This window comes from Malurus melanocephalus, unplaced genomic scaffold, assembly GCF_030028575.1.
Source record: "Malurus melanocephalus ecotype Western Australia unplaced genomic scaffold, MMel_1.1 scaffold_2, whole genome shotgun sequence".
Classification (NCBI taxonomy): domain Eukaryota; kingdom Metazoa; phylum Chordata; class Aves; order Passeriformes; family Maluridae; genus Malurus; species Malurus melanocephalus.
The window spans coordinates 2,625,762-2,653,245 of NW_026623234.1; the positions used below are offsets into that span (position 1 = coordinate 2,625,762).

Below are 27,484 nucleotides of genomic sequence, written 5' to 3' on the forward strand. Positions count from 1 at the left end.
TGATGTCACAGCGCGCTGATAGACCCAAGGGCTATCTGCCGTCTACAGACATTTGATAAAATCAGGAACTTCGCATACAACTCGGGAAGAAAGTCACCTCAGAACCTACTAGGGCAAACTATGAAAACTTGTTAGGGTCCTCTTATCCTGAGATCCACCACTGCTAAAGGACTTCACAAAGTCCGAGGATCTCACTTTTTCATTTTTCTTCCTTTTTTCTTTTTTTTTTTTCTTTTTTTCACCCCTTTTTCTCTTAAATATGATTTTTTGCGAGTCAGTTATTCTGGATGTTTGAAAACTGAATTAAGAAAAATTCRCTCAGAAGTTGGCTGAATGTTGCAAGCTTGCAAAATGGAAGGATTTCCCCTTATTCCCCCTGTGAGTATATGGGATTTATTTCTAATATGGATCATTGGGCTCAGTAGGAAAAGGCAAAGTAAACCAGGTTTTATTATTTGCAAATATCTCTGTTTTGGTCTGCGTTTGTAATGCCAGGAAGTTTGGCTAAGGTCAATATATAAAACCAGTGACAACACTGTAATGAAAGGGAAATTAACATTTCCTCCGCAAACTTGTATCTGATTTTGATCTCCATTTGTTTTCACAGATTAAATGTATGGTATTTTTGTACAGTACGTTTATAGCAAGTCAGTAAATCTCTTTTCTTCAGTGCCGCCTGCGTGATAYAAAAGCCGCCTTTCTTCAGATTGTAATTCCTTATCATCTGAAGTCTCTGACTTAGTTTATGTATTTAACTGTCTACCAATCTGTGAGAGGAGAGTTGTTGAATGTTGCTATTACATATTGCATATTTTAGGACTGTGGTTTTTTTGCAATGATGACATTTTAGTTTTTAATTTAATCTTTTCTTGAACTGAATTCTCTTGAACTCGCTTACTATGAAAAAGCAATCGGCAAATGGGGAAAATATCCTACAGTCCTTCTTTGGGTCTTTCAATATTTTCTCTAAGATACAAATGTGTTCCTATAGGACAGGTCTATCCTTTCCTTAACTCTGAAACATTGTTGCACTGCTGTAATTTATTGAATGGTGAGTTCAAAAATTAGTATTTATGAAGAATGTAAAGTGACTAACCTGTTGTTTGGAAACCAGCCTTGATGGGAAATCTCTAAGCAGAATGGGGACAAGAGGTCTTAAACAGATTTCAGTAAGTTTGTAGAAGCTGAAGAGGTGTCAGATAAGGTGGTTTACTTGTCGTTTAATGTGGTAGATGGCTTACAGTAATCGCTATATGTGTGTCAGAGAACAGAAAGGGACAATGCAGATCCAAGAGTTTTTATCAAAAACTTGTATCGAGTTTTGGTTTTGTCTTGTCCCATTTAATGATGGCTAAAGACATTTCTAATCTTCCAGAAAGAACGATGGCCCTTTGAATTCCTGTCATGTTCAGAATTCATGATGATTGAAAGTATTTGTCTTCTTTTTGGGGGAGACCCTTTCTTTTCTCAGTTTATCATCATCAGTGTCTCTGAAATCACCTATCTATCCAAAGGGTGAGAAGACACTAAAAGTTATTTTTCTTTTTCTTAAACACAGAGCTGCCCAATGGACCTACTCTAAGTGCGAGAGAATAGAAATCTGAAAGGAAACTGAGAAAATAAAAACGTATATTGAGATTCCTCAATATGTTACTTGTTGGGCTTAAAAGAAAATTAAAAAGAAACACAAACCTTGTCCTTAGCTACCCCAGAAAACAGCATCTCCATTAAAAAAAAACAAAACAAAACAAAAACCCCAATTGTTAATTTTCTGTCCATTCATTAAATCATAACCAAGTTTTCTGGGGTTTTTTGGTTTTTTTTATGTTTTGGTTTGGGTTTTTTTTTAAGTATTGAATTCCAGGGCATATGTTGAACAAAGGGAGTGAAAATCTAACACAGTTTGGCCCATATTCTAATTTGTGTTGCAGTTAATATTCTGTCTGAACTCTGTTCAGATGAGTGATACAGTGAAAACACAGTGAAAACACAATTACATCTTATTGCACCACTTGACAGGGCAATTTGGTTTTCATTTTTGTGATTAAACTGTCAAAAAAATAGTAATTTTTTGGTTTGTACTTTCAAATTTGCTTCAAGTGCACGTTGAGCACGGCCAGCTAGAGCCCTGCATGTCTGTGTCTCCTGGGACTTTTTCAGCGGGGAGACATGAGCCWGTTTCTAGGCAGGGGTTTCTGTGCAGCAGCACCTCCCTCCTCCACCCCTCCCGTTCAGTTGAGGGTGGGTCAGTAACTGCCTTCYTCTTGCCTGTGTTAGGAAACTCTTCTCCTTCACTTGGAAAACACTGTTTAAATGCTTTAGGAGTACTGCATCTTCCTCTGAAGATTAGGAATTTTGTGGGGAAAAGTTCTGCAAATTGGGTCTGCGTCTTCCAATCCATGATGAAATGTAGTTGTGTTACGAGTCAAAAAATTATGAAGTCAAACACCTTTGCCTAAAGAGGGTTCCAGTTGTGTATGAACCCCTAAGTAGCCACCTGGAGAAATCACAGCTTTGAATGAAGTATTTTTGCATGAGAGCAAAAATGCCCCAGAGGTTCTCTGTTCCACGTAGCTGCATTGTCAACACGGTCCAGTGAGGCTGGCCCAATGAGTAATTGTGCTAATATTTTTACTCATCTTTTCTAAAATAGTTATACTGTAATTTTTTTCCAAGGAAATATAGTTAGTCTTGGCCTTAAAGCTTGTCTCAGCAGCACATCATTGGAAATTGTCTGGAGTATTTCTGGATCACATGCCAGTGAATGTCAAGATAACAAAAAGATCAGCRTTTAGTGAATTTACAATTGCCTGGAATCATCTTATAAAGTCTTAGGGTGTAACAAGACTTTCAGACTGCTATACAGTTGAGTCCAATGTATCTCTCTCAACCAATGCCAGCTGAGCTTTCTCTGAGTGGTTTTGTGGCTTTTCCCTTGAGTTTCAGGGCAAAGATGGAAGAGAGAGGTCACTCTTCATTTATCAAAGTCTGTGACAGAAAGTATTGTTTGTTGACCTCTTACTTGASGGTAGAATATGGTTTTAGGTAATATACTGCACCTCATGGCATGTGTGAAAGGAGACACCAACTTTAGACCACAACTATGAGCTCCTAACAAAGCCTTCAGTCACTCTTTTACATGGAAACACCCGATAGAATAAATGGTCATTGACATCAGTTAAATATTAAACATAAGCCATTCTTTGCTTTTTGTCAGGMGTAACAAAGCAGTTCAGTCTCATGGAAGTGCTGTCAGCAAGATGATGAAATGAGTGTGGGTGGGGAGGTTCCAGAGAAGTTCAGGGCAAGTGGGTAAAGACTGGCACAAGAGGCAACAGCAGTACTTGGTGAAACCTCTTCTCTCTAATTAGAGAAAAAGTTTCTAAAGAATTTTTTCTTAAAAAAAAAAGAAACCAAAACAACAAAAAAGACCCACCACAAAAAACCAGAAAGCAGTTAAAAGCAGGTTATTGGAAATAGCGTCTCCAATAATTAGAGGGAAACATCCCACCTTCCCATAGGATAATCAGAGAGAATGCATGCTGCACTATCTCCTTTAAACACCATCGAATAAGTTTATCTAAACTGACTTTTAAATATTTAATGTGCATCTCCCCATGTTAGTTACTGTGCCCTTGAAGATCAGACACCAAGATAGAAAGCGGTGGCATTACAAGCCATTTGTGGGGACGGACTGGCCCATGAGTTAAAAAGGATATAATCATGCRTCTTTTATCAAAAGAATCTCTGTGCAGAAAACAAAGTCACGGACAAAAATTCCAAGAATCCATAATAAAGAGAATTTGAGCCCCAGACTTCCAAAGCAGAGTTTGTAGTACCCCAGTGCCCTCTGTAAAAGCAGACTGGATTTTTGGTGTTGAGTATGTGCAATTCACTCTGCCGTCATATCCGTAACTATTAAGGGAATCGTTGTTTCAGGAGTCTATTTAACACACCTCACTTTAGCTCTGGTCATTGAATACGCATCTGAACTTGAAAAAGTACCTTTTGAATGGTAAAATACTTCATTCTCACATCTCAGACTGTGAGATGCTATTGCCTGTTAATGTATATTGGTCTGAAGTATGGAAGTTTGGAAAATCTTTGGGAAGAGACAACAAAGGAAAAACACAATTAGGAAAAGTCAAATGTTCTTTTCCATGCCTAAAATGTGTACTGTTTATCTACTTTTGGACTGATGCTTGGCCTTCCTGCAAGCTACACTTCTGTAAAGATGTAAGTGATGGATGCTTTGTTGAAGCAGTGGAAATTTTAGGAAATTAAACCTAAATTGTCAGGATACTGATTTCTTTGGAGATTTGTTTACTTTTGGCAAAATAGTAATCAGCATTACAAACTTTAATGCATTTAGATATTTAATTTTTTATAATTTCTTTCCATTTCAGTTGAAAAGAAATAGTGATTTTTCTTTCAAACGATATACATTAGCATGTATTTTCAACATCTGTTTTTCCCAACTAGCATAATGTGCATTTTCCCTTTGGATGTTGACGACTCCCCTTTCAAAGAACATGAATGCTTTCCTTTGAGTTATAATAATTTATAATATAAACTATAAATGTAGTTTTTTATTTATAATATAAATTATAATAATTTACAATTATGAATATGAAGGTATAAGTTTATATGTTTTTCAGGCTGGTGTGATTTAACAGGAAGCATAGAATTATAGAAAGGAAACGMGGGAGTTGGATGAACTAATTTGCAACGATAATGAAAAGTAGAAATTCCATTCAAAAATTTATCCAGAAGATAGCAAAATACAGTCTCATTACTTTTTCTTGTCTGACATCAAAGTACACCAAAGGTCGAAAGAATGAAGATGAGTAAATAGATATAACCATAGAGAGAACACCAAGAAAATACATAGAGAAAAAGCAAAAACATCAGAGAGAATGCCTACTGTACTGTCTCTTTGACCAACCCTCTGAAGTCTGGAAAATAGGTTGTACTTCCTGTTTGATTTCTGTGTAGATAAAGGGCAATTTTATTGGAATCACATAGATTTGGAAAGGGAGACTGTACCTACATGCTCTGGAGACCAGAGAAAAGAAAAGAKACAGAGAATTTCGTCTGTGGGTGCAATTCAATTGTGGTTTGCCCCTTTTCCTAGGTCTTTCCCTTAGATAGCCTTTATTGGGGGTTGTGTTCTTCTCAAGATTTCCCCAAAGCAATTACCCACCACCACAGATTATACYTGGAGCTGATAGCCAGGCAATGGATTTTCTCCATTTGAATATCCCATGGATCTGATTCCCAATTAGTGTGGTGGTGGTAGTCGTGCAATTTTAGACAATCTCACCAGATCGTTTCAATGATACACTAACACAGCACGTGGCTGCCACTAAGGATTTACCAAGGCCCAAARTAATATTTTTTAAAATCTTTTGTTGGGGTGTTTTTGGTATGTGTTCTAAAATCTTAATCCTCAGAATGGGAAATCTTTAAATCCTCAGATTCTAACTGAATGAACTGAAAGAGTTAACCAGAAGAATTAAAGAAACCAGAAAAAAAAATGCTTTCCTTTTGGTAGCTGCTTATCTACCACCTCCATCTGGATTTTATGGCAGCTGCTACCTTAGGTTTCACATTCTCAAGCAGTCTAGAGGAGTAAGAAAAAGAGAAACTCTSCTGTGTTTCTGTCACGCTGTCACCACAGCACAAGCCTACAAAATACAGATGTTCCAAAAATGTGACAGGTTCATGGAGGGAGATAAAGGATTTGGGACATACAGAAATATGAACACAAAAAATATTCCCATCATGTCAGTTATCATGTTATTTTAAAKATTTATCCTTCGAAGTTAGTTATGATGGAGCCACTAATAGAATTAAAACATTTCTATTAATACATACTAGAAAAAAAATTCTTTYCAGAAAAAGGCAAGAAGGTGACTGAGTTCTCCTTTGCTGTTGACGCTGCAAGAATTTGTTCACATTGGAACAAAAAAAAACCTAAATGGACTAAGGTTTAACAAAAACCCTGTGACAGACACTGTCTTTCTCTAACTCTTCATTCTGGAAAATAAACAAGAAGGAACAATAAATGAAGCAACGAAACTGTGCACAACTAATAATAAACAACCTTAATTATAGAAATGTAGGATCTTAATCAGTATTCCTATTGGAATRCTAGGCCTGAGGAGGAGGAGAAGAGGGAGAGTTACCCTTTGTCACCTCTTTTAAGAAGCTAGAGAGGACTTTCATTCTACAGCTTAGCATCCAACAGGTCATGACTCACTATTTGCCCCACAYCTGGACTTTTTRAGTCTTCACTGTTTATATCTAAAASCTCYGTRTAGTTGATTTGAACCAGCAAACACTTACAGTTCATCTTGRTCAGTATCAGAGAAAGAAAATGTTTTTATGCCCCCTGTCAATGTCACTACTCTGGTACAGACTGCCACCATTTAGTCAGACCTTGTAGAAACAATCAGAATAAAATATTTAGGCAGGACAAGTTTCTGCTTTCTCTCTCGTGTGCAGGAATGATAATAGTAATAATCATGATAATGATAATAATAAATAAAAGAAAATTTCTGTTCCTAATGTCCACAACAGCTCTAAAGTAGCATCCTCAGAAGGCTGGAGTGTGGGATATAAGGGATTTGTTTATTATAACAGGACAAGTTCTGCTATACAGGATGGGTCTCTTTTCTACTGGGATTACTCTTCAGGTTTTTTTTTTCTCTTTTTTTTTTCCAAACCAGTGTTTCTGATGCCGAACGATTAACACTGTTTGGAAAGGTTTTGTGTTTTATTCCAGGCAACATTTGGTGTCACACATTTATTTCTGCTGATTCAATAAAACTTGAAGTCTCCCCCTTTTTTCCCTAGGCATCAGCCCTTCACTAACTGTATGAATAATTTGGAAAGGATTTGTGTAAACTTACAGTTCTAAAAATTCCTCTTCTTTTTACAGCCCTCTGAAGATATGGTACCCTATGAGTCAGACCTCTACCGACAGCCCCATGACTATTACCAGTATCTCAACAGTGATGGAGAGAGTCATGGTGGTAAGTCAAAAAATATCTCCTTGGAACATAAATGGGATACCACAGGAAACAGATTTAGGACATACAAAAAAAGAACAAATTTGTTGCTGTGATCTATTATGTATAGGCACATATTTTCAAGTCAGAAACCAACATTATTTTATTCTGCTTAATGGCRCTGTTCCAACCCAGAAACAGCAACATGTTCTCTTCTGAAAGAGCATTTTAAAAAGCACTTTATGATGCAAGGACCTTCTAGGAAAGTGAGATCTCATTATCTCTATCCTTCATTATCTTTACTGGGTTTTTATTTTCCTCTGCAGATCAAAAACATTAAGCTTGCATCTCAGCTTTTTGAGAGCATGGATTTTCAACACTCTTTTTGTGTTCCCATGTCCTATTCCTATTTAGGTCCTAGATAATCTCTTTGTGCTTTTATTTTATTTAGGTTTCTTTGGTATTTAGCCTTTTTCAACTCCATATATTTTTCTCTTTCTTTTGATCTCTACTGCATGCTGCAGCACCTAATTTAAACTTTCACTCTTCCTTCAGTACACCCAAGTACTTCCTTTCTCTAAATCTGTGTAAAACTTCCTTGTAGCTGTTTGTACATAAACGTAGGTCAATGTAAAAAATGCTGCATGATTATTTATTACTTCAATTTATGTATGTATGYGATTTCAAAGCTTTGGTGTCTATATTTTAATGTTGTCTGGCCTCTGCAATCTAAATCAACGCAGAGGCAAGAGTCTTGCTTTGTGAATTCTGTCTCCTGTGCCATACAATGGTCCAGCAACACCACCCTGGAAATACCAGAGTCAATATTGACTCAGGAAGGAAAAGCACCGTTCTGCTGCACTGCTGGTGGCAGTCCCTGCAGATCCTGGAGTTTCCCTGAAAGACTCCCAATGATCCAGCAACCAGACCCACTGATGTTTAGTTTAAGACATGAGCTAGTCAGAGCACAGCACTGTTTTGTCAGCAGCAGTGGCAGATATCTCAAGRAGCAGTGAGTTATAGAGTAAGATCTTTCTGAGCATTTAGCTGAAAATGATTTCTACCTAGATTTTTTCTCTACATAGCATTCAGAAAACACCTATTTTGTTCTTAACACCTACAGACAAAGAATTCATTCAGTTTTTATAAGTTATCTCATGGCATCTGTCAAGCCTCATTAATCAAACCCAGCAAATCCCACGTGGAAATTCAGGGTTTTTACATTATACCCCATACCTGTTTGCACACTCATAAAACAGGATAACATTGATTATCTCAAAAGGCAATTGTGACAATKAAACAATAAATACAAAAGATGCCCTGTAGGAAAAAGTACTGGGAAATAACTCTTYTGTCAGTAAACCTAGGCTAGTTCAAGCAGCAACATCCCTTTATCTTTGATTATTTTATCACCCCATCTGGTTTACTGCCCATTTTTCTATTGAAAGGCTGTTCCTAAGCTACATTTCTCAGATCACYAACATGTTTTTGCTCATCATAATGAACACAACAAAAACTGGCTAGTCACCTATATGGGTTATAGCCTAAGCAGTACATAAGCACTCACTTTAAACAGAAATTTGTCTGTTCCTAAAGTTGTGCAACATTTGCCCTGAAGAACCCAAAACCATATTTTCAACTCCTACAGTAAGTGCTTATAGAAGAGGCAACTTAAACCCAGCCTGCACRTTTCAATCAAATTTAGTTATGAAAGCACCTGGAATGTAATTGGCTGTGTCTAATGTGCCCTGTGACTGAATTGGTCACAGCCCAAAAGAGCAATGAACAACCAAAGAATACAGATGAAAACCACAAATTATTGCTTCTTTCCTATAAACACTGAAAAACCCAATTTTGGCTTTCATTTTGTTTGCATGACAGAAAAGTGGAGTCTTGAGAAGAACGATGCAGAAGAGCAGGAAAATGATGCCACAAACTACATTTGGAAATATATACTAAACGTTCAGAAGTGGATAAAGTAGATAAAGGCACAATGATTGAAAAATRGAGGGGGGAAAGGAATAAAAAAGGTGCTGCAGTGACAGCAGTGAAAGAGACAAAAACCTGATTAGACAGGGGAAAAAAAAAGAAGAAATAGGAACAGAATTTTGAGAGAGGAGTTCAGCTGGGGGTACAGTGAGATCACTGTCAATACAAAAAACAAATTTACTGGTCTACTCAGTACCACTGTGCACCTCAGAACTATMAGTTAATGTAAATAGATGCTAGTAGACAAAATAATACTTCTGATTTTGCAGACAAAGGACTGCTAAAGAAATAGAAAATCTTCCTCAAGTGTTGGACTCTGTCTCCCTCTCACTACTAGCAAATTAATTTTGTGGAAGGGAGACGGTAATGTCTTAATCTGTAGATCTGTGCTACAAGCATTACTGTCATTTTTCTCAAACATAATGCTCAAGGAAACCTTAACTCCGTATTTACACAAATAGGCAGTAAAGTACACCAAATAGTGCACCACTAGTGAGGAAATAATTTCCAATAAGGGAACWCTAGATTTAACAAGCAAAACCACAACGTGATATGTTCATCATCGTGTGCACTGTGTGCAGTTATTTTCTATACTCCAGTTTAACTGTGTTTTAAATACTGTAATGAATGCAGAGACACAGTCATGCAGGACAGAAGCTGCTTCAAGTGATGGTCCAGCAGTCCATCACCCTACCCTGAGCTTGTAAGTCGGTATGCGTAACACAGMGTATTTTGCAACACTATTGCAATCTTAGTAATTACAAAACTTCACTGCAGCTTTGTCTCTAAATTATTACCAAATGTTATGGGTTCAGTAAAAATCACTTTTTGATGAAGCTGAAGGCTGACCCCTGTTCACTTCATTTCTAGCCTTGTGGAACTTACTAGATTTCGTGATCTGGGGTTTTATTTTTGTCCCGTATCCTGGAGTAATATGATCACTTAAGAACCTCAGCTTTTATTTTATTAGCCCACATAGAAGTGGTGGAAAGTCCAAACATGTGAACTTTAGGCTTAAATGTTATATGAAAAGGAGAGAGAATTCCAAACTTCATTTAAAAATCCCCTCCCTTCAAAGCTGTTCTCATGATCTGATGGGGCCTGACTCATAGGTTTTTGAGCATWTAGCATTATTAAAGCCATAAAATTTGTAAAGCGAGAGCTAATGAGAGTCCAACATTATTTTAGAGAAGACTGATGTCCTGCTCAGGACCACAACACTCTTCTCCAGGATCATTCTTTAGTGTCCTATCAAGACATTCATTTTTCCAGTGTCCTTCAATATTTTTCTCATTTCCTCTATGGGTTTTTTCCTTGACTTGTTTTTTCAGATGTGCCAAACACAGTGGGAATGTGTAAGTTATGCAGTGTGGAGCTGTGAAAGAAACCCTCTCCTAGTTGAACATGGGTCAGAAAATGTGCCCAGTCCAGAGCAGAAGCAGCAGAACCACAGTGCCAGCACTGCCCAGGGCAGCAGTGCCAGCAGTGTCCCCTCAGCCCAGGCACAGCTGTGCTGACAGAGCTCTCACGTTTCCTGTTCAACAGCTGGCTCAGGAATTTCTGCAGTTTTGCACTGCATAATGAACATTTAGCCCCTTGCTCCACTTCTATAATAAATGCCTTCCTTGAGCCTGTTTCGTTCTACCATTATTCATCTATTRAAACAGGAGCAAAGCAATTTACAGTGATGAGAAGGTGAAGGGAAAAGTCCAGTCCTGTTTTCTCACTTGTGSAGTGAGAATCTATCTCCACAGTGAATATTAACACAATGCCTTTGGRTCAGCTATTGCTTCCCAACAGGCTAACATCCTCCTTGTCATGGGAGGGAGTTCAGAATTCATGATTGTCCTTCCTCTAACCTTTCACTGCATACAAGACCAAAACAAACATGATCTCCATGTCTCTGTAAGAGAGAATTTTTTTTCACATCCTCTTTCACTTCACATGAAATTTCTCATAATGACTCCATTGTGCAGCTATAGCTTGGCTTTTATGATATTTTCCTTTACTCAAAGAGCAGGCACTTTCCATTTCTAGAACTTTTCTCTCCTATCTTTTTTCTTCCTTCCACCTACAAGTTTTAAATAAAAAACATGATTGCTGTGTGTTACTGACATAACACTAACAGAGAGCATAGAAGTGTTTCTGGTAACTCAAATATCTGCAGACAGAGATATTTAGATTTTTCATGTGCAATAACTTAGCCAGGAAGATTAACTGCAGAAGAATTTGTGAAGACAGACTTGTAATTTCTCTGCTAATGTTACTAAACCAATATTGTTTTTCCTAAGCATCACTGGGAAATCATAGATGATTTAGAAAGAATAAGGACTTTGCTCCCTATCACAACTTGAATATTTGGACATAAGATTTGAAGTAATTTCTGACATAGATTTTTGTAATGTAATACTATTATGTCATTACTTTAAATCCTAAATGCTGTGCTGATAGTATTATTTTATCAAACTATTTCTACAGCAGCATCTAATTCCATCAAATAGTAATGTAGTAATTAATAGGCTAACTATTAACTAGTTGTTAGCRTGAGTATACATAAATAGTGTTCCATAGGTTAATTAATTTGCCAAGGGAAAAATTAAAACATTCTGSAGCAACAGCAACCTTGTCATAGGCTCCAAAAAACAAAGAGGTATCTTGGAGTGTAAAAACATGACTGCTGATAAAAAATATTGTGAAAGAATCAAAAGCAGACCACTTAAAGCATGCACAGATACTCTTGGCTATACATATTGGAAATGTTCTKTGATCTCTCTTAACACCATAATTGCTGCAAGTAAGACATTCCACAGTTGAAGACCTACCATTGGCAGCCTCAGGGACTTTTTCCTGGGCTTTGTCATCCTCAAAATAATGGATTGACCTCTGTTGTTGTAGATTATCAGTGACAAGGGATCTTTGGGAATATACATGGCCTTCTGACAGAGCACTTTCCACACAGCAAGCAGAGCCAGAGCATTGTAAGGAGCAAGAGTTTAGATTACTCCTGCAATGTATTCTCAACAATTCAGTATGCAGGACTGCCCATGGTGTRGGGGACCTCAATGGTTGGCTCTATTTTGAGAAATCTGCAGTAATTTAACCCAGAGAAAATGTGAGTTAGTGTGGCTCAGTCTTCCAACTAAATGCAAAAGTTTCACACAGAAAGTGCTCAAAGCTTCCTGCCAGGGCACAGCCTCAGATAACCTCTGGATCCAACTCACCCATTCAGCTGTTTTCTGGATTGGAGCAGATGTGGATGTAAAAATACCTGGGTAYTTTGCACCCATAAACCCCACTTTTTTACTCTAGAAAGTGAAATTTTTGTCTTGAACTRCAACATGAAGAAGTGCTGCTGTGCATTGTGATTACCTTAGAGCTATCAAATCCATACACAGTCCACAGAAAGTGCCATAGAACACAGCAAAGAAGTTACAGAGYAATGCAGCAGCTCCCTGGATGCTTTCATAAGCATCTTTCCATCCTTTCACATGCAGTGATGAGGTTTATTCATGAATSAGAAAAGCAGAAAGGACAAAAAATTAAGTGTTTGTGACATCAAGGGTCTGCAAATAATTTCTACAGGCTGAGCACAAAGGCAGCTAAAAGAGCTTAAAGCTTCTTGGGTACAGCTATGCTTGGTATAAACTTATCACTGACCACTCTAAAGGAAGCCACATTCAAATTTGCTCTCCTGGATTTCAAATCCTCARTGTGATTACACTGAACTGTTTGAAACAATCAGTGGGGAAGGATGAGCAGACAGAAGGTGAGAAAAAGAAYGAAGTTGATATTTAAGAAAAATATTCATAGCACATTAATATCCAGAGAATGTCATGCACAATAACATCAAATTGCAGAATGAGACAAGTGTTCCTCTATAAATTCAACTGTACTTAGAGGAATATGTTTAATTCTGTCCATTGTGTTATCAGGAGGATGTCAACAGCTGGGAGAAGTGCACGAGTGTGAATAGGGGGTGAAATACTGATTTACACTGAAAGGCTGAGACCTGAAGCTAGGTTAAGTGATAATTAGAATGGATTGTAAGGCTACATGACAGCAATATGAAAACATATGAAGGGGAGGACAGAAATTATTTATAATAGTACAAGGGTAGAAAACTTCAAATAGTAAGATATAAATTAGAACTGTTACACAGAACATCATAAAGACGTTTAGGTCATGCATAAAAAAAATATATAAAAAAGTAAACTCTGAAAGATTAGTTCCTGGCTCAATCAGAGCAGAGAACATGGTGTTGACAATGATTTTATATGTGCAAAATTATGTATGCAGCTATTGTATGTGAGAAATAGAATTTGCAATACTTCACATTTCTTCCAGAAAATTTTAAATTTTGAGCTGCAAATATGACATCCTAAAAACTTGAAGGCTTATGTTGAACTAAAAAAGCCTGAAATCAACAACTGAGAATGACACAGAATTTCATTTCAAAGGTAAATTAATCAGGAAACAGGATAGTGGTTATTTAAGTACTTCCTTATGTTTGCAGAAAAAAATCCAAATGATCACAGAAATTTCAAATGTACTAAAGAGATAAAAAGGGTAGATAAAGAGTCTGCATTAGAATTTAGCCTTCCTGTAAACAGTATACACCAGATTTCCACATCTGTTTACCTTTTTATTCGCTAGTATTGGTACTTAAAAATGTGTGATATAGCAAYACAAGATTACAGGAAATATCTAGAAAAGTACCTTTTCTGCAGAATTCCTGCAATTTTGCTAGCAGAGCAAAATAAAGACTAAAGATAGCTGCAGAAGAATCTTTACATTTTTTCCACATCATGGTTCCATGCCATGAGGAAGAGAGTAATAAGAATATGACAGTATGTAAATCAGTAGAATTTGTTCCCTCAAGAATGACAATGTTTTGAAACTTGTTATGGTCTCTTCCTGAGAAAGGTGCCAGCATTAGTGTCTTTTGCATCTTGTGTTAAATTATCTTTGAAATCCATCTTACCATCTGAGAGTATTTTCCTCACTAAAGTGGTCTAAGTATTACTTCCCAGCCCCAGGAATTTGTGAGGTTAGGAAGAGAAACTTTACAGGGATCTCTACAGATTGCCAGCAGAGACAGTCAGGTTGATAGGAGTGGTGTGGAGAGAGCAGAAAGGGCAGGGACAGGAGTAAGATCAGTGAAAGCCAGGTAAATACCATGTTCCTTAATCTTGCAATGATTTATTTTTTTTTTCTTTAGATCATTACTGGGATTATCACCCACACCACATGCACAGTGAGTTTGAGACCTTTGGAGACAACCATTTCACAGAACTGCAGAGTGTGCAGCCTCCCCAGCTGCAGCAGCTCTACAGGCACATGGAGATTGAGCAAATGCAYGTCTTGGATTCTGCAATCCCAACCACACACATCGGACTCAACCAYCAGGTATGGCTACCAACCCCTGCTYRGAATTTCAGATGATAATTAATGGTAAGGAAAATAATGCATTAGGGACTGCATACTCTTAAGCAGAAATTAATTACACAAGTTCTTGTGGCATTTGATGTAAAGCCCTTCATTCTCAGGACAAATGTGTTTTGAACACTCTTTTCACCTAGACCATGASAAGTCACACTCCTCAGACTGCCTAAACAGAGAACAGCATTTTGTGGAGGTGTTTGCAATTCCAAATTTTTGTTTCATTTGGAATGAAAATCAACAGGTTTGGAATTCTGCTGATGAATTGGACCTGGGAAGCTTTATATCATCATAGCAAGGGTTCCCATGACTATTAAAAGTAATTCTGAACTTTGAAGTAGCAGTAAAGTTTTAAATATTTCCAAGGAACCCTGGCAGTTTCACATGACTGGTGCAAGAAATGCCAGCAAAGACAAGTCTCTGGTAATTCCACCACAGGCTGAGGAGAACCTGCTTGTGCTTCTACCTGGGATAGGYAAATAAACCACAAGCGAAAGCAAACTGTCTTGTTTTTGCTCACATTTTACATAAAGCCAGTCATTTCCCCATTAAAAAAAAAAGGTACTCCACTATGCAGTAAAGACAGTCACCAAAGCACCAGTGAATTCTCACTAAAGCTGAAATTATGAGATGTTCCATGATMCTGCAAAGATACTAAACACAACAGGTGTGGAAATCACTCCTGATCCTACAAGAATATCCCTAAAGTCATTGCTGGGAGCAGTAARAAAGCTGGGAGATCTTTCTTAGGARATTCCCAACCTACGTTAAATAGCCTAAATACAAGACAGAGTAGAACTAAAGTCAGAGCAAAGAGCATTTGCTGATTACAGTGCTGCATGTAACAGTATCCTTGCTGAAACTTTGTGAGAAAAACTGCATGCATGGGGTTATCATTTTGGGTTTCTTTGTTCAAAGCAAACTGAAATTGTATGTTAATACTGTATTAATCAAAAAGAAAGAAGAGAAAAAATAGAATGAGTAAGTTAACACTGTCAACAGGAAACTGCAAGCCATCAAAAAAATCAGGAATAGAATATAAGATGTAGATACAAACAAAGAATTAGGAACAGAAAGTTACAAATATAAAAAATGGTTCATGGAGCAGGAGCCTGTGGGAAGCTTSAAGTCGTTTCAGTTGCTCATTGCAACTGCTTATACTAATGACCAACCATTACCTCTGGCCAGGGGCAAAGGGTAATGAGCCCCGGAGGGATGTCTTTGGAAGCACAAGCCACAAACAAGAGAGGACATTTCTGCTTACCCTCCTTCATTCTACTCAGCTATGGTCTTTCATTTCAGGAGGAATGGCAGGGAACCAATTTTGTTACAACTTCTGATGAAGAGCACTGTGCTCTCTCTGCCCCACCCCGTACTGCTGAAGATGTCAGTATGTAGAACTCACCACTACCCTCCTTTTCCTTACCAGCCGGGGAACTTTGGCTTTTTGTTTTATTTTTTTTCCTAGAATAGGTCATGCTAATAATACTTGGCATGCTCTGAGGYTCAGCTTCTGCCGTGTCTCAGTCACAATCCCAGGCAAAGAAACAGAAGCAGGATCTCATTTTAATCCTCCTCTGAATTTGCTAATTTACTAACTAGCATGCTCATCCTGCAATATCAGAGTTACCGCTTKCAATGAAGATATTGCTCTTTTTTTCTGATGAGATCACATTACTTTGCGACATCAAATTTAAAGTATAACAAGTTCATGAACAAAAAATTTTTGGAAAGTTTTGTTAGCATGACAACAGGGGCCTCACAAATAATAAAATAAGAATATTCATTCTGAAGGGAGAATGAAAGGAAAAGTTGGAAAACAGTGAGAAGAACTTTGGAAAGAGGAAAATCACACATGAGGGCCACAGACCTTGAGAAAACATTAGAGTACGGAAAGTAGTTAGCATGTCCTTGAGTTTTCTCTCTCCAGAACTGWGTTAGTAACCTTTAGCTCTTTCTATCCCTCTGGCTGGTCATCTGTGACTCTGTAACCTGACTGTGCGACACTACACTGCCTTTGCTGAGTTTCAGGTGCAAAGGAAGTGTAAGCAAAGCTRCAGCAGTCAGGGAAAATGGGGACAGCATGGGGAGAGCTTACTCAACTCGCCCAGCTGGCCTCTGCAGCAACCTTTGCCTGAGAGCCACCATGTCCCCTCCCTCCTGCACAGCACTCTCCCACTGTTCCACTCCGGCCCCAGAGAAGTGGATCTTTGCTCCCATACAACCTCCCAAAACACTCCAGGTTTCCACAGCCTGTTTTTCTGCAGGGGCACCAATCTCTGTTMCCCTCCCCTGTAAGACACTGTCCCACCTGCACATTCCCCTTCCCCCAGGGCTCAGTCTCCCTTCCTTCCCACCCCAAAATGCAGCTTTRTTAACTGTAAGAAGCTGAAGGTGACTGTGGTGAGGGCTGGAGTTTCGCTCTCGGGGATCTGACAGGAAGCTCACCCGCACTCTTGCCCAATCCTGCCCTTCCTGCCAGATCGGCCCCAGCCAATGTGCCACCCCATTGACCAACTGCCGGCTGCTGTGCCCCAAAGCAGCCCTTGGCACCGCCTTATTAGGGCATTTCATCGTGTGCAAAACTCCTCCGAGCGCACACAGGGCACAGCCCCACATGGCGTGGGTGGTGTGACTCATGGGCTCCCACTCTTCTCCTCTGAGTTCCCCTGGGAAGGGCAGAAGGTTCAAAATGTCCTTCCCTGGTGAAGGAGCAGTTTGAAGGAACTCACTTTCGTGGACTACCATCTGTCCCATTTCATAAAAGCTACATAAGAGGATGCCACCAAGCATGGGGGAAGCTGGTTGGGATTTTTAATGTAGGAGTTGGGTTCTTACTCCCTGCCCCTCAATATCTTGTTTCTCATTATTAAATAAGAAGATGCAGTAATTTCTGGCAAGTGGTCATGTTCCCTAGCAAACCAGACCACAACTGAGAATCTACAGAGCTGAGGTATATTCCACRCTGCTTCTGACGACACCTCTGTACAAGGACAAGAGAATTTAACACAAAAACTGGCTTGCTGRCTTTGCAGATGAGAAATCCCCACTAATGGGGAATTTTCAGAGAGCCACTTAGGAAAATATGGGCTGATATGATGTATCCTTTATCTTAGTGTTAAGGCTATTTCTCTCCTCATGGGGAAAACTTAAGACAGAAAGCTGACGGARCAGTGTAATCCCATCTCCAAATTTCGATGCATCCTGTAGGGATTCAGTGCCCTCAGAAGATACTATGCCTGAGAAAGGAAGAGAACAACAGAGCCAAGATCAGCCTTGCTAGGGAAGAACTGTTCATCTCTTCTGAATTTAGCTCCAAATAGTCTGTGTTAGAAAAAAGTTGTTCTGAAAAGCAGTTTCACTCTGGGGAATAAACAACCAGGATCAGAAACTCCTTAGGAAGAAAGCAAGCTTTGGGGACATATGGGGGAACAGGGACAGTGTCATTTGCATAGGATACAAGATATGGGAAAGTTCTGACATTCACAGCATTATTTGTCCTTCCTTCTTGTAAAGGTGCATCATTGTGCATGTGTAAGTGTTGACTGTTATCTGAAACTATTCCTTAATAGGAAGGTATTTATCRTAAATGTCAACTAATTCACTCAGCATTTCACTGAAYMGTCTCCCRTACCTCTTGATTCTCCCCCCTTTTCCCTGTAACTCTCTTAATTACATTTCCTTTTCTAATCTTGGTGCCCTGCTCTCTCTCTCTGCCTTCTCCCCCTACTCCTCTGTTCTCCAAAAGGTGTCCTACTTGCCCCGGATGTGCCTACAGTACTCCTCTCCACCYCAGCCCAGTTCTGACGAGGAGGACATAGAGAGGCAGAGCCCCCCGTTGGAGGTGTCAGATGGGGAGAACGATGGTGTGGACCCTGGGCCTGGAATTATGCATGGAGAAACAGGTCAGTGAAAACAAGGATTTTGCAGCTATGAACAGAGCAACTGTTGCATTGCCATGATAATATTGAATAAAACTGTAGAACTGCTAGAATTTTATGTCACTGCGAAATCTTCCCTTTCCCTGACTCTTCACACTCTCCTGTGCTCTGAATCCTTTACAAGCGAAACTATCTCAAATCTCACTTCTTCATGTATTCCTCTCCCTCCTTTGGCTTTATCTGTTTGGGCTTCCTGAATGGAAATGGCTTTTGCCATTTCTGCTCCAATTTCTATTAACARCCAGGAAAACCAAGACAAGAAGGTCAAGGAAGAGCTGATTTAAAAAAAAAATATTTAGCTCTCTTTGCTCAGTACCTGAGACTCACATTCTGTATAATCTGCCAAAATCAGATTTAGACTGGTTTTGAACTAGCAGTGTTTTTCAATTAACTTCAAATTAGCAAATGAATTCAGAAGTTTAGCCTTTGGAATTAGTTATTCTTGCCTTTTCTGTTTTGGTACATCAACTGGCATCGTGTCCTCACAGTGTTACCTTGTCTGCTGTTACAGATGCTGCAATCTGAAGGAGTTAGGTGTGTCCCAAGCTAGCTGAAACTCTTCAATATCTTCTACTACACACAAATACTAATACTCCACTGGCTTTCTTCTCTGACTCTCACACAGGCAGCAAGAAAAAGATACGCCTGTATCAGTTCCTTCTGGACCTTCTTCGCAGTGGGGACATGAAGGACAGCATTTGGTGGGTGGACAAGGAAAAAGGTACTTTCCAGTTCTCCTCCAAGCACAAAGAAGCACTGGCRCATCGCTGGGGCATCCAGAAAGGCAATCGCAAGAAAATGACCTACCAGAAGATGGCACGGGCTTTGAGAAACTATGGCAAGACAGGGGAGGTCAAGAAAGTTAAGAAGAAGCTGACCTACCAGTTTAGTGGAGAGGTGATGGGAAGGGGGGCCGCTGAGAGGAAGCATTATCCTCACTGAGGCCATGGGACCCTAAGCAATCAAAATATTCAGAGCTCCTGGCTGGATGCCAGCAGAGGAGATGGACATATCTTTCTCTTTGCTTCCTGTGCCCCGTTCTCTGCCTTTAAACAGCCTTTATCATCAGATGTTTCTGGTACGAAATCCCTTCTTCAGCATCTGAGAATCCTAATCATGACAGAATTCTTTGCTTCCATCCTCCAAGTTGGACAGAGTTGGGAAATTTAAACAGTGTACAAATGTATGGTCGTCAGGAAAGATTTTTTTTTTTTTTTGATTGTATTGTAACTAAAGAATACAGAAGTTTTGCCTCCAGAGGTGGTGCTGTGTCACTCCCRGTGACACTGCATTAGCTTCCAGCTTTTAAACTAGCATTAATACAGGCTCTGCCGCAGCTCTCAGAGCTAGAGAGAAGTTTGCAGATCTTGGAATGATACTCATTCTTTTAAATAGTAATAACATGTACATATTTAATAAAATTAGATATAATTAAGTTTTGATGTKTGCATAATAAATGATTACTCCACAAACAAATGTCAAGCTTTCAGTTATGCAGATACAGCTCAGTTGTGGTGCCTGAACAAAAGGTGCCCTGGATTATCCTGCCTTATCCATCTGTCGCTACTTTTTAATTTACCTGAAAAAATCTTTGGTGCTGTCAAACCCAGTAAGAAATGTAACAGTGAAATACATTACTGGGAAYGAGACAACAGTACTGAAGTAAATTTTAAAATGCATAAAATGCATGTGTGTGTGTGTATATATGTATATATTTCTCACTATTTTTTCCTGTGCCAATGAAACCCTGCCAGCTGAACATTTTCTGGTCATGTATACCAAGAATTGCATTTATTGCAACCTCCATCCTGTTTAGAACAAAACAATCAACCATATTCTTCCGTGGTTTCATTTATTTTCCTGTTCCTGTTCTTTCTTCTTACTTTCCCCACAGTGACAATTTCATTCTAGCTTACTAGCCTTTCTTGGAAATAAGTTGTATTTAATAATGTCTTTGCAGAATTCCAGTACAAAAGGGTTTCAAGATTTTAACTGTGGATTTTAATCCCTACTGTAAAACAATTAATAGTAACTAATAAAAACTACACTGTATAGATAACACTCAAAATSCAAAATAAAAAATAATTCAATACCTAAGACACCATGGTAAATTTACCCAGTACATCTAAACACTGAAATTAAGTCCAAAGTCAACTAACAGTAAGAAAATTAGCWTTTTAAGTTTCAGCATTATTTAACATATGTCAACGGGTTCAATCATTCAGAAACCAGGAAATATCACCAGGACAAAATAGACGAGGTGAAATGAGGCAGATCCAGAATGAAGAAAAGGGGATTTTTTATAATACTGAAATGCAGTACAACATACCAAATATCACTAAATAACCCAAAATKTTTCAGAGCTTGCTCCTCATTGGAATCAGAAATAGTTGAAAGTGATGAGCTTCTTACAGACCTAAGCTCTCAAAATTAAATCTAAGCACAGTCAGTGTTATCTACACCAACAATCTTACTGTGGAAAAGTTTGGTGACATCACAGGGCTACAGTGTCTCTTTGGAGCCAAACAGAAAGAAGCTCCTGCTCAAAAAACATCACAAACTAGCACTTCTCGATTCTTCTTCCCAGTTCATAAACATGATAAATAGATCAGTCAGTCACAAAAATTAACCAACAGTTATCTTTCAAACTTCTAAAAATCTTGTAATCCAACTTTTAGTTACAGTTCTTTGAGAATCATGTGTACTCTCCTAGTCAAATATTTTTCATTCGGGGTTAGAATAAGTCAAAGCTGTRTAACAAATAAAGGAGTCATTTTGTTTCTGAAATTGTACTGGAAGGATTTACTTCCTATAGGACATACTCAGTAAATTAGACTTGTACAACTCCATCTTGCACCCATATTCATATTTTAGGATGGAAGCTGAAGACAGTAAAAGCAGCTCTCAGAAGGCAACACCCAGCACTGACACAATTAAGTTTTCTTTTTGCTGAGCTAGAAACTCAGGAAATCTCTGCTTGGTACTGATGATGACTCTCCCCACTGGCTTGGAATTAAAAAGAGATGGAAGACATTTGCACTCATCAGACTTGCAGACTTCAAGAATAAATATTAAAGAAAACTAAGGKAATAATTCCTCTCTTCAAAATATCTTTCTCACAAACACAGCTTCCAAGGCAGAACTGATCTTTCTTTGACACTATAATTTGGAGGAGAAGGATCAKTTCCTCTTGCAGGAAAACTGTGATAACTGTAAAGAGCCAACTGGTGAGTTAATTGTGGAGATGCTTAGGATATAACAAAAGCCATTTCAAGTTTACCCTTTCTAAGATCTGTGAGACTATTTTTCCATTTCCCTAGCAAGTCTTGCACAAAAGCCAATTAGATGCTGGAGAAATAATACAAAACTAAATAAGAATTCAAACAGAAGCAACAAGAACCTTTAAATGAGCTATTTGAACACTCATTATTATAAAATGTTAATTTACAGCAACTGCTTGTGCTTGAATTAGTGAATTTGCATTTCACCCTAGTTTTGCCCACAAGAAACATGGAAACAGAAGAATCTGAGAAAAATATTTGGGGAAACAATATTATTATTAATTAAAACTTTTTTTTAGGTACTATTGAATCGACATTAAAAAGAAGGCTTAAAAATTTATCTCCAAAGTTGAAAACTTTTTCTCTTCCTCTTGTTAATGCTTTGAAATTCTGTTTCTAAAAATATTCGCACCCCATCTGTTTCTGGTTAGGTTTTTCATCTGTGGCATAAAAAGTGAATAATCATGTGTTGCAGCTGTGAAGGAGACCAAGTGCTGATGCTCCTCTCCCAGAGAAATGCTTCTCTGCCRTGCAGTCCAAGTGGTGTGGATGCAAGGCTGTCTAATCAAGATGAATTATTGCCTTTCAGTGGCACATGCAAGCAGAACCTCTTCAGCTGTGTTAGACAAAAAATACCAAAATTAATGTATCACAGGTTCTGCAAAATTACAGAGCAGCAAGCATTCCATTTTCTCTGAAGGTGGCCAAGTACTAGGCAGGCAGACGTGCTTAGTCAATGTCAGGGGGTCATTATTTGGAGAAATGTCAGGGGGGGTCATTATTTGGAGAGATGACCCATGATTAGCACAAGTCATTGGAACATTTTGCAGCCCACTGCTATTAGAGATCATCAATCCTCTTTCAAAGCAAGTATTCCTACTATGAAGGATATTCAAATTATATTTGGCCCTTTTGACCTGCTTTAAAAACCAGCTTTATTAGCTGGTGAGTGGTTCTTAATCAATTCTTGTGGAAAGATTATTGAGAAAACTATCAGTGAGTTAAATTCAAAATACTAAACTGCTCCTACAGTATTTTAGACTCCCTCCAGCCATACATCAGAGGCATCGAAGGTAGAAAAATTGTGTTGGCTGCACTGATAATCTGCTTTAATAAATTACTGTGGTTTAGTGTATTTTTAAATTCTACTTAGTGAAAGAGAGTTTTAGCCATTTCTAGATGTAAGATGTAAGGTTTCTTTTCCTCAGTAAACCTTCTGCCTCAGTTCACTTTTTCTATTTGTATCCCTTGATCTCTTTGCCTTTCTTCCATTTCTTTCTATTTTTTCTTCCCACATTCGAACCTCCACACAACAAAATTCACTTCGTAATCATCGAGCTTAATTCAAACTATAGTGCCAACATCATAACTAATACATATATCACATGACAGTTCAATTCAATCTATTTATACTGTTGCTCAAAATTTTGCATGTACTTTAACTGCACATTGTAAATTCATAGCAAAGACTTTATAAATTATGAAAACACAATAAGCATTTTTCATTTGAGAATACCCAAGACAGTATGCTCTCAATGGAGATCCCACACTTGAGTACTTAAAATGTATGGATTACAGATAGAAAAGACTATGATAACACATAGACTGTGGCACCAATTCCAAGAATTTRCATTTGTTTCTAATTTATTTTATGTGCTAACTTGCTATCTCACCATCTTTCCTTGTTCTAAGAAATATTCAAATCAGATTTACATAACTTTGCATACCCCTAAACCTAAAACACTAAAAATGCAGCACTGGTAATAAAAAYGCTACTCTAATCAACCCACTAATATACTAAAGTGAAATAGACAAAGAATTGTAGCARTAGCTAAAACTTCACAAAGTTCCACCCTTCCTCTCTAACAAATTAGCACATTGCAAAAAAGTTGAGGCTGTGCTATTGGAGAGGTCTGTATATAAACCAAATGATCAGAGTTCTATTCCAAGAGCTGGAGAATGTGAACTTCTTCCAAAGAGCATAAAAACAGCAGTAGGCTGCAGATATTCTTTCTCATTTCCTCACTCATAAGTCATCCATGTCAGCCTTAGCCCAGCACCTCACATGATTCCACGGGATCACAGAGCACCTGGGTTGGAAGGGGTGTTTTGAGGTCACTTCATCCAACCCCCTACTCAAAGCAGGCCAATTAGATCAGGTTTTTCAGGGCAACTTTCTTTCAATTTTCTGTTTCTTTCCATTCCCTCCACTCATCCAGCCACATCCTCCTTCTTCATGCCTTTTGTTCCCCACARTGTTACATTTTGCTATTGGGGAGCTAAAGCAGTACGTGAGAATGAGCAGAGCAGTCGATGGACAGGAGGGGAATGAGGATGTGGTGGAGCAGATAAGGGTTAGCAGGAGGTGGTGGAGGAGAGAGAAGGGTGGGAGGAGGTGTTGGGGAGACCAAGGTTATGCAAAGGATTGGGGAAGCGGCTTTGTGGTAGGAAGGAATGCAGTTTCTGCCCTTTAAGGGCTCCCTCTGAGCTTCTATTTCAACTCCCCAGCAGCAGAGCAGCAGTGCTGTAGGTATGAGAAGCCCTTTGACCACCAGGTCCTTTGTGCAGAATACTTCGATTCCTCTTCCTTATGCAAAGTGAAGAATGGTTGGGTACGGAGCTGGGCATTTGTGTATACAAATCAGTTTGGGTTCTTTTAGATTTACCTGACTAGGTTTCTATGATTTGAGTGTCTGCTTTTAGAAACAAAAGTTTAGATTTCTTCTTTAGACATTCCCTCTTCCATTTTTCCCCACTCACCAACACTGYACTATCCTTCCTCAGCCAGCCCGAGCTATCCATTCCCAGCTCTTTGTTCAGCTTTTCTCCATGGCTCTACTCAGCCACAGATGCCTCCATATTTAATAGATTACTGATTTATTCCCATGTCCATTTTCAGCTTTTGCCCAGCTATTTTATTGCTTTCTCTCAGGCCAGCATTTCTCACAAGTTCCTCCAGTCAGCTTCTCTTCATCTGAATGGTTCTCAGTTCCAATGTATTTGTTCAGCCATTCATAGTTTTCCCATCCCACATCCTCTTAYGGTTTCAGTCTCATCACCAGTTCTCTTCCCTCCACCCCATTTCTATCCCAGCTCCCCATTTATTATTCTCATTCTCTGAGGATCTATTTCAACTTCCTCCCATAATACCAAGCCTCAATTTTCAACCCCGTCCATGCCCTTTTATCACATATTTTTATTTCCTTGCCCCATTCATATTAGAAGAGCATGCCCCTTCCATCTCTGTATTTCCAACTATTTGATTCCCCACCTCTGCCTGTTCTCTCCTTTATTCTGATGTGCCTGAGGGAGAYACTGTTTGGAGCACAGGACACAAAGGCTGTTTACTTTTAGTTTAAGCCTGTGAATTAAATCTGAGTCTCAATTAGCCCAGAGAAAAATGCATAGAAAACTCTGCTGACCCCTGCACTGGACCTCATTGACACCAACAAAGCTTTTTCAGAGGATAAAATGTAGAAGGTTCTCACAAAACATATGCAGACTGTGGTTTTTTCCCTTAGTCTAGAATGTGACCTGCAGCAACCCAGGTTGGTTATTATGAAACCAGTTGAAAGAATATCCCTAAAATGAAAGCAAATTACTGTCAAATACACAGAAAAAGCTCAAATATGGAGTGCAAAGGGTAGGGATACAAAATGGTTGTATCCCTAGCAGAGGAAAGCTCGAATAAGCAKGAGCAGCATTTCCCAAATCTCGTAAGTCCTTGTGAACTCAAGTTCTGTCAGTAAGGCCAAGCGGCTTTGCACTGTACACAGCAGTGCTCTGTGCTTCAAAAACTCAAAGGAAACAGGGAKGTTTAGGTTGGATATTGGGAACAGATTCTTCACCCAGAGGGTGGCTGGGCACTGGAACAGGCTCCCCAGGGAAGTGGTCACAGCACCAGCCTGACAGAGTTCARGAAGCATTCRGACAATGCTCAGGCACATGGGGTGAGTGTTGGGGCTGTCCTGTGCAAAGTCAGCTCTGGGCTGGATGATCCTTGTGGATCCAGCTCAGGACAGTCTATAATTCCATGAGCACTTCAGTGAGCGAGTCCTGCTGGGTCTGTACCCACTGAGCCACCTCAGCTGTGCCACCATTCCCAGCAGCAAAGCTGCAGCCACGGAGAGACAATTTCACTGCCTTGTCCTCAGAAACTGCCGAACCACGGAGGAGGTGGCATTTTCATAAAACAAAACAGAGGCAGAGAGGAAAATAATCAGAGATAGAGACAAAAAATTAAATGGCATGACAGAAACTACCAGGAAAAGAAGTCCAAAATAGAAAAGTGATATATAGACTTTCTGCCTGAATAGCTACATTTAGGCAAAGTCACAACCACCTAAATACACAGAGCCTTTTAATAAGAAGCTGGATAATCTTACTAGAAGGAGGTGCTGTTAAGTTYGGCTATAAATAATAAATCCTTGGGTTTCTCTGTGTAAGCCATGGTGCAACTATCCAAAATCACTCAGCCTGTCACTCACTCACTGCAGGCCAACTATTACTGTCATTTTTGAATTTGATTTTGAATCACGTGGTGAAAGCCACCATCTGAAGCATGGAGCACTAATTTCAGAATGATTCTTCTGACAAGGAAGAATTTTCACTCTCACTCACTCTTTGAGCACAGGCCCTGAGACATTTATTACATGTTGTTTCACTGTTCCTGTACATCAAAAAGCTGAACAGTTTCATTTGAATAGAGGATGAAATTTCACACATTTTCTAAGCAATTATCTGGTGTTGTAGTGCATTGGAAAGTAGTTACCACAATCCACTCACTATACATCTGTTTTAGCTAGCTACACATCTGTTTTAGGTTAGTGTAGCTACTGCAATTAGGTATTTCATTTGTGTAGCAGTTTTGTTACTAAAGGCAGCCAAAAAAAAAATACCATATCATCTCAATTAATAGAAATGAATATAATAATTTAATATAATATAGAAAATACTAGAAAAAAGTTTACTATTACAACAATGCTGCCACCTGGTAACCTAAGGTGCAATAGCAGACAAAACATTCATTTTGCCCAGTTTTGAACATGGCAATATATTTAAAATATTACTTTAAATAACACTGAAAATCACAAAATTTGTGAAGTTGTTATCGGATTAGGATCATTTCCCTGCATCAGACTAAATCCTCACATCTCTGTCTCATTGTGGGGAAGAAATATCTCATACCTTACCCAGACTGACTTCATTCTGAATCTTGGAAAGTATCTTGAGAATAATCAGCTAAAYACTCACCACAGTACTTCAATTGAGTATGCCTGATTTTGAGCACAAAAATAGTCAGAATTAAGTCCACTTAAAAAGTTACATGTAGTACAGATGCACAGCAAATGAAAACGATATTGCTAAATATTTACAGAAAAAATCAAATTTACAATGAGAAAGATATGAACTATGTAAAATGAAATCCAGAAAAAGGGACACCCAATGAAAATTATAGGTGTTGTCGTAGGTGGAAACTCCATTCATTTAAAGGGAAATGCTACAATCTCGCTAAGTAAGGAATATTTATCTAAACATAGAAAAAAAAAAACAGATAAAAAGTTTGGGAAACATTAAATGCATTGAGAAGAGGTTCCAAGCACATACGAGAGCCCATAACTCTTCAAGTCTAAAATATTTTCTAAGTATCTGCGATAAATAAGCAAAAGAGATTTCAAAACAGGATAAAGTTATTTACATCATCCCAACGAGCATTGCTGGGGTGAACAYACCCCTCATGCTAATGAGGAAATGCAGAGTATATTGTTTAGCTTTCCTTTCCTTTCCACAGTGCAAATGCTTCACCATCCTATGTATATTT

General features: G+C 38.7%; 1 protein-coding gene across 1 annotated transcript; it reads left to right on the top strand.

Moving 5' to 3' along the window:
- The first annotated feature begins 247 nt into the window (after positions 1 to 247).
- SPI1 (Spi-1 proto-oncogene) lies at positions 248 to 20,872 on the top strand. Its single transcript, XM_057364683.1, has 5 exons — positions 248 to 378; positions 6,944 to 7,037; positions 14,221 to 14,408; positions 18,190 to 18,346; positions 19,008 to 20,872. Exons 1-5 carry the CDS (start codon positions 334 to 336, stop codon positions 19,322 to 19,324), a joined length of 801 nt encoding a protein of 266 aa, XP_057220666.1. The 5' UTR covers positions 248 to 333; the 3' UTR covers positions 19,325 to 20,872.
- Positions 20,873 to 27,484: the final 6,612 nt, after the last annotated feature.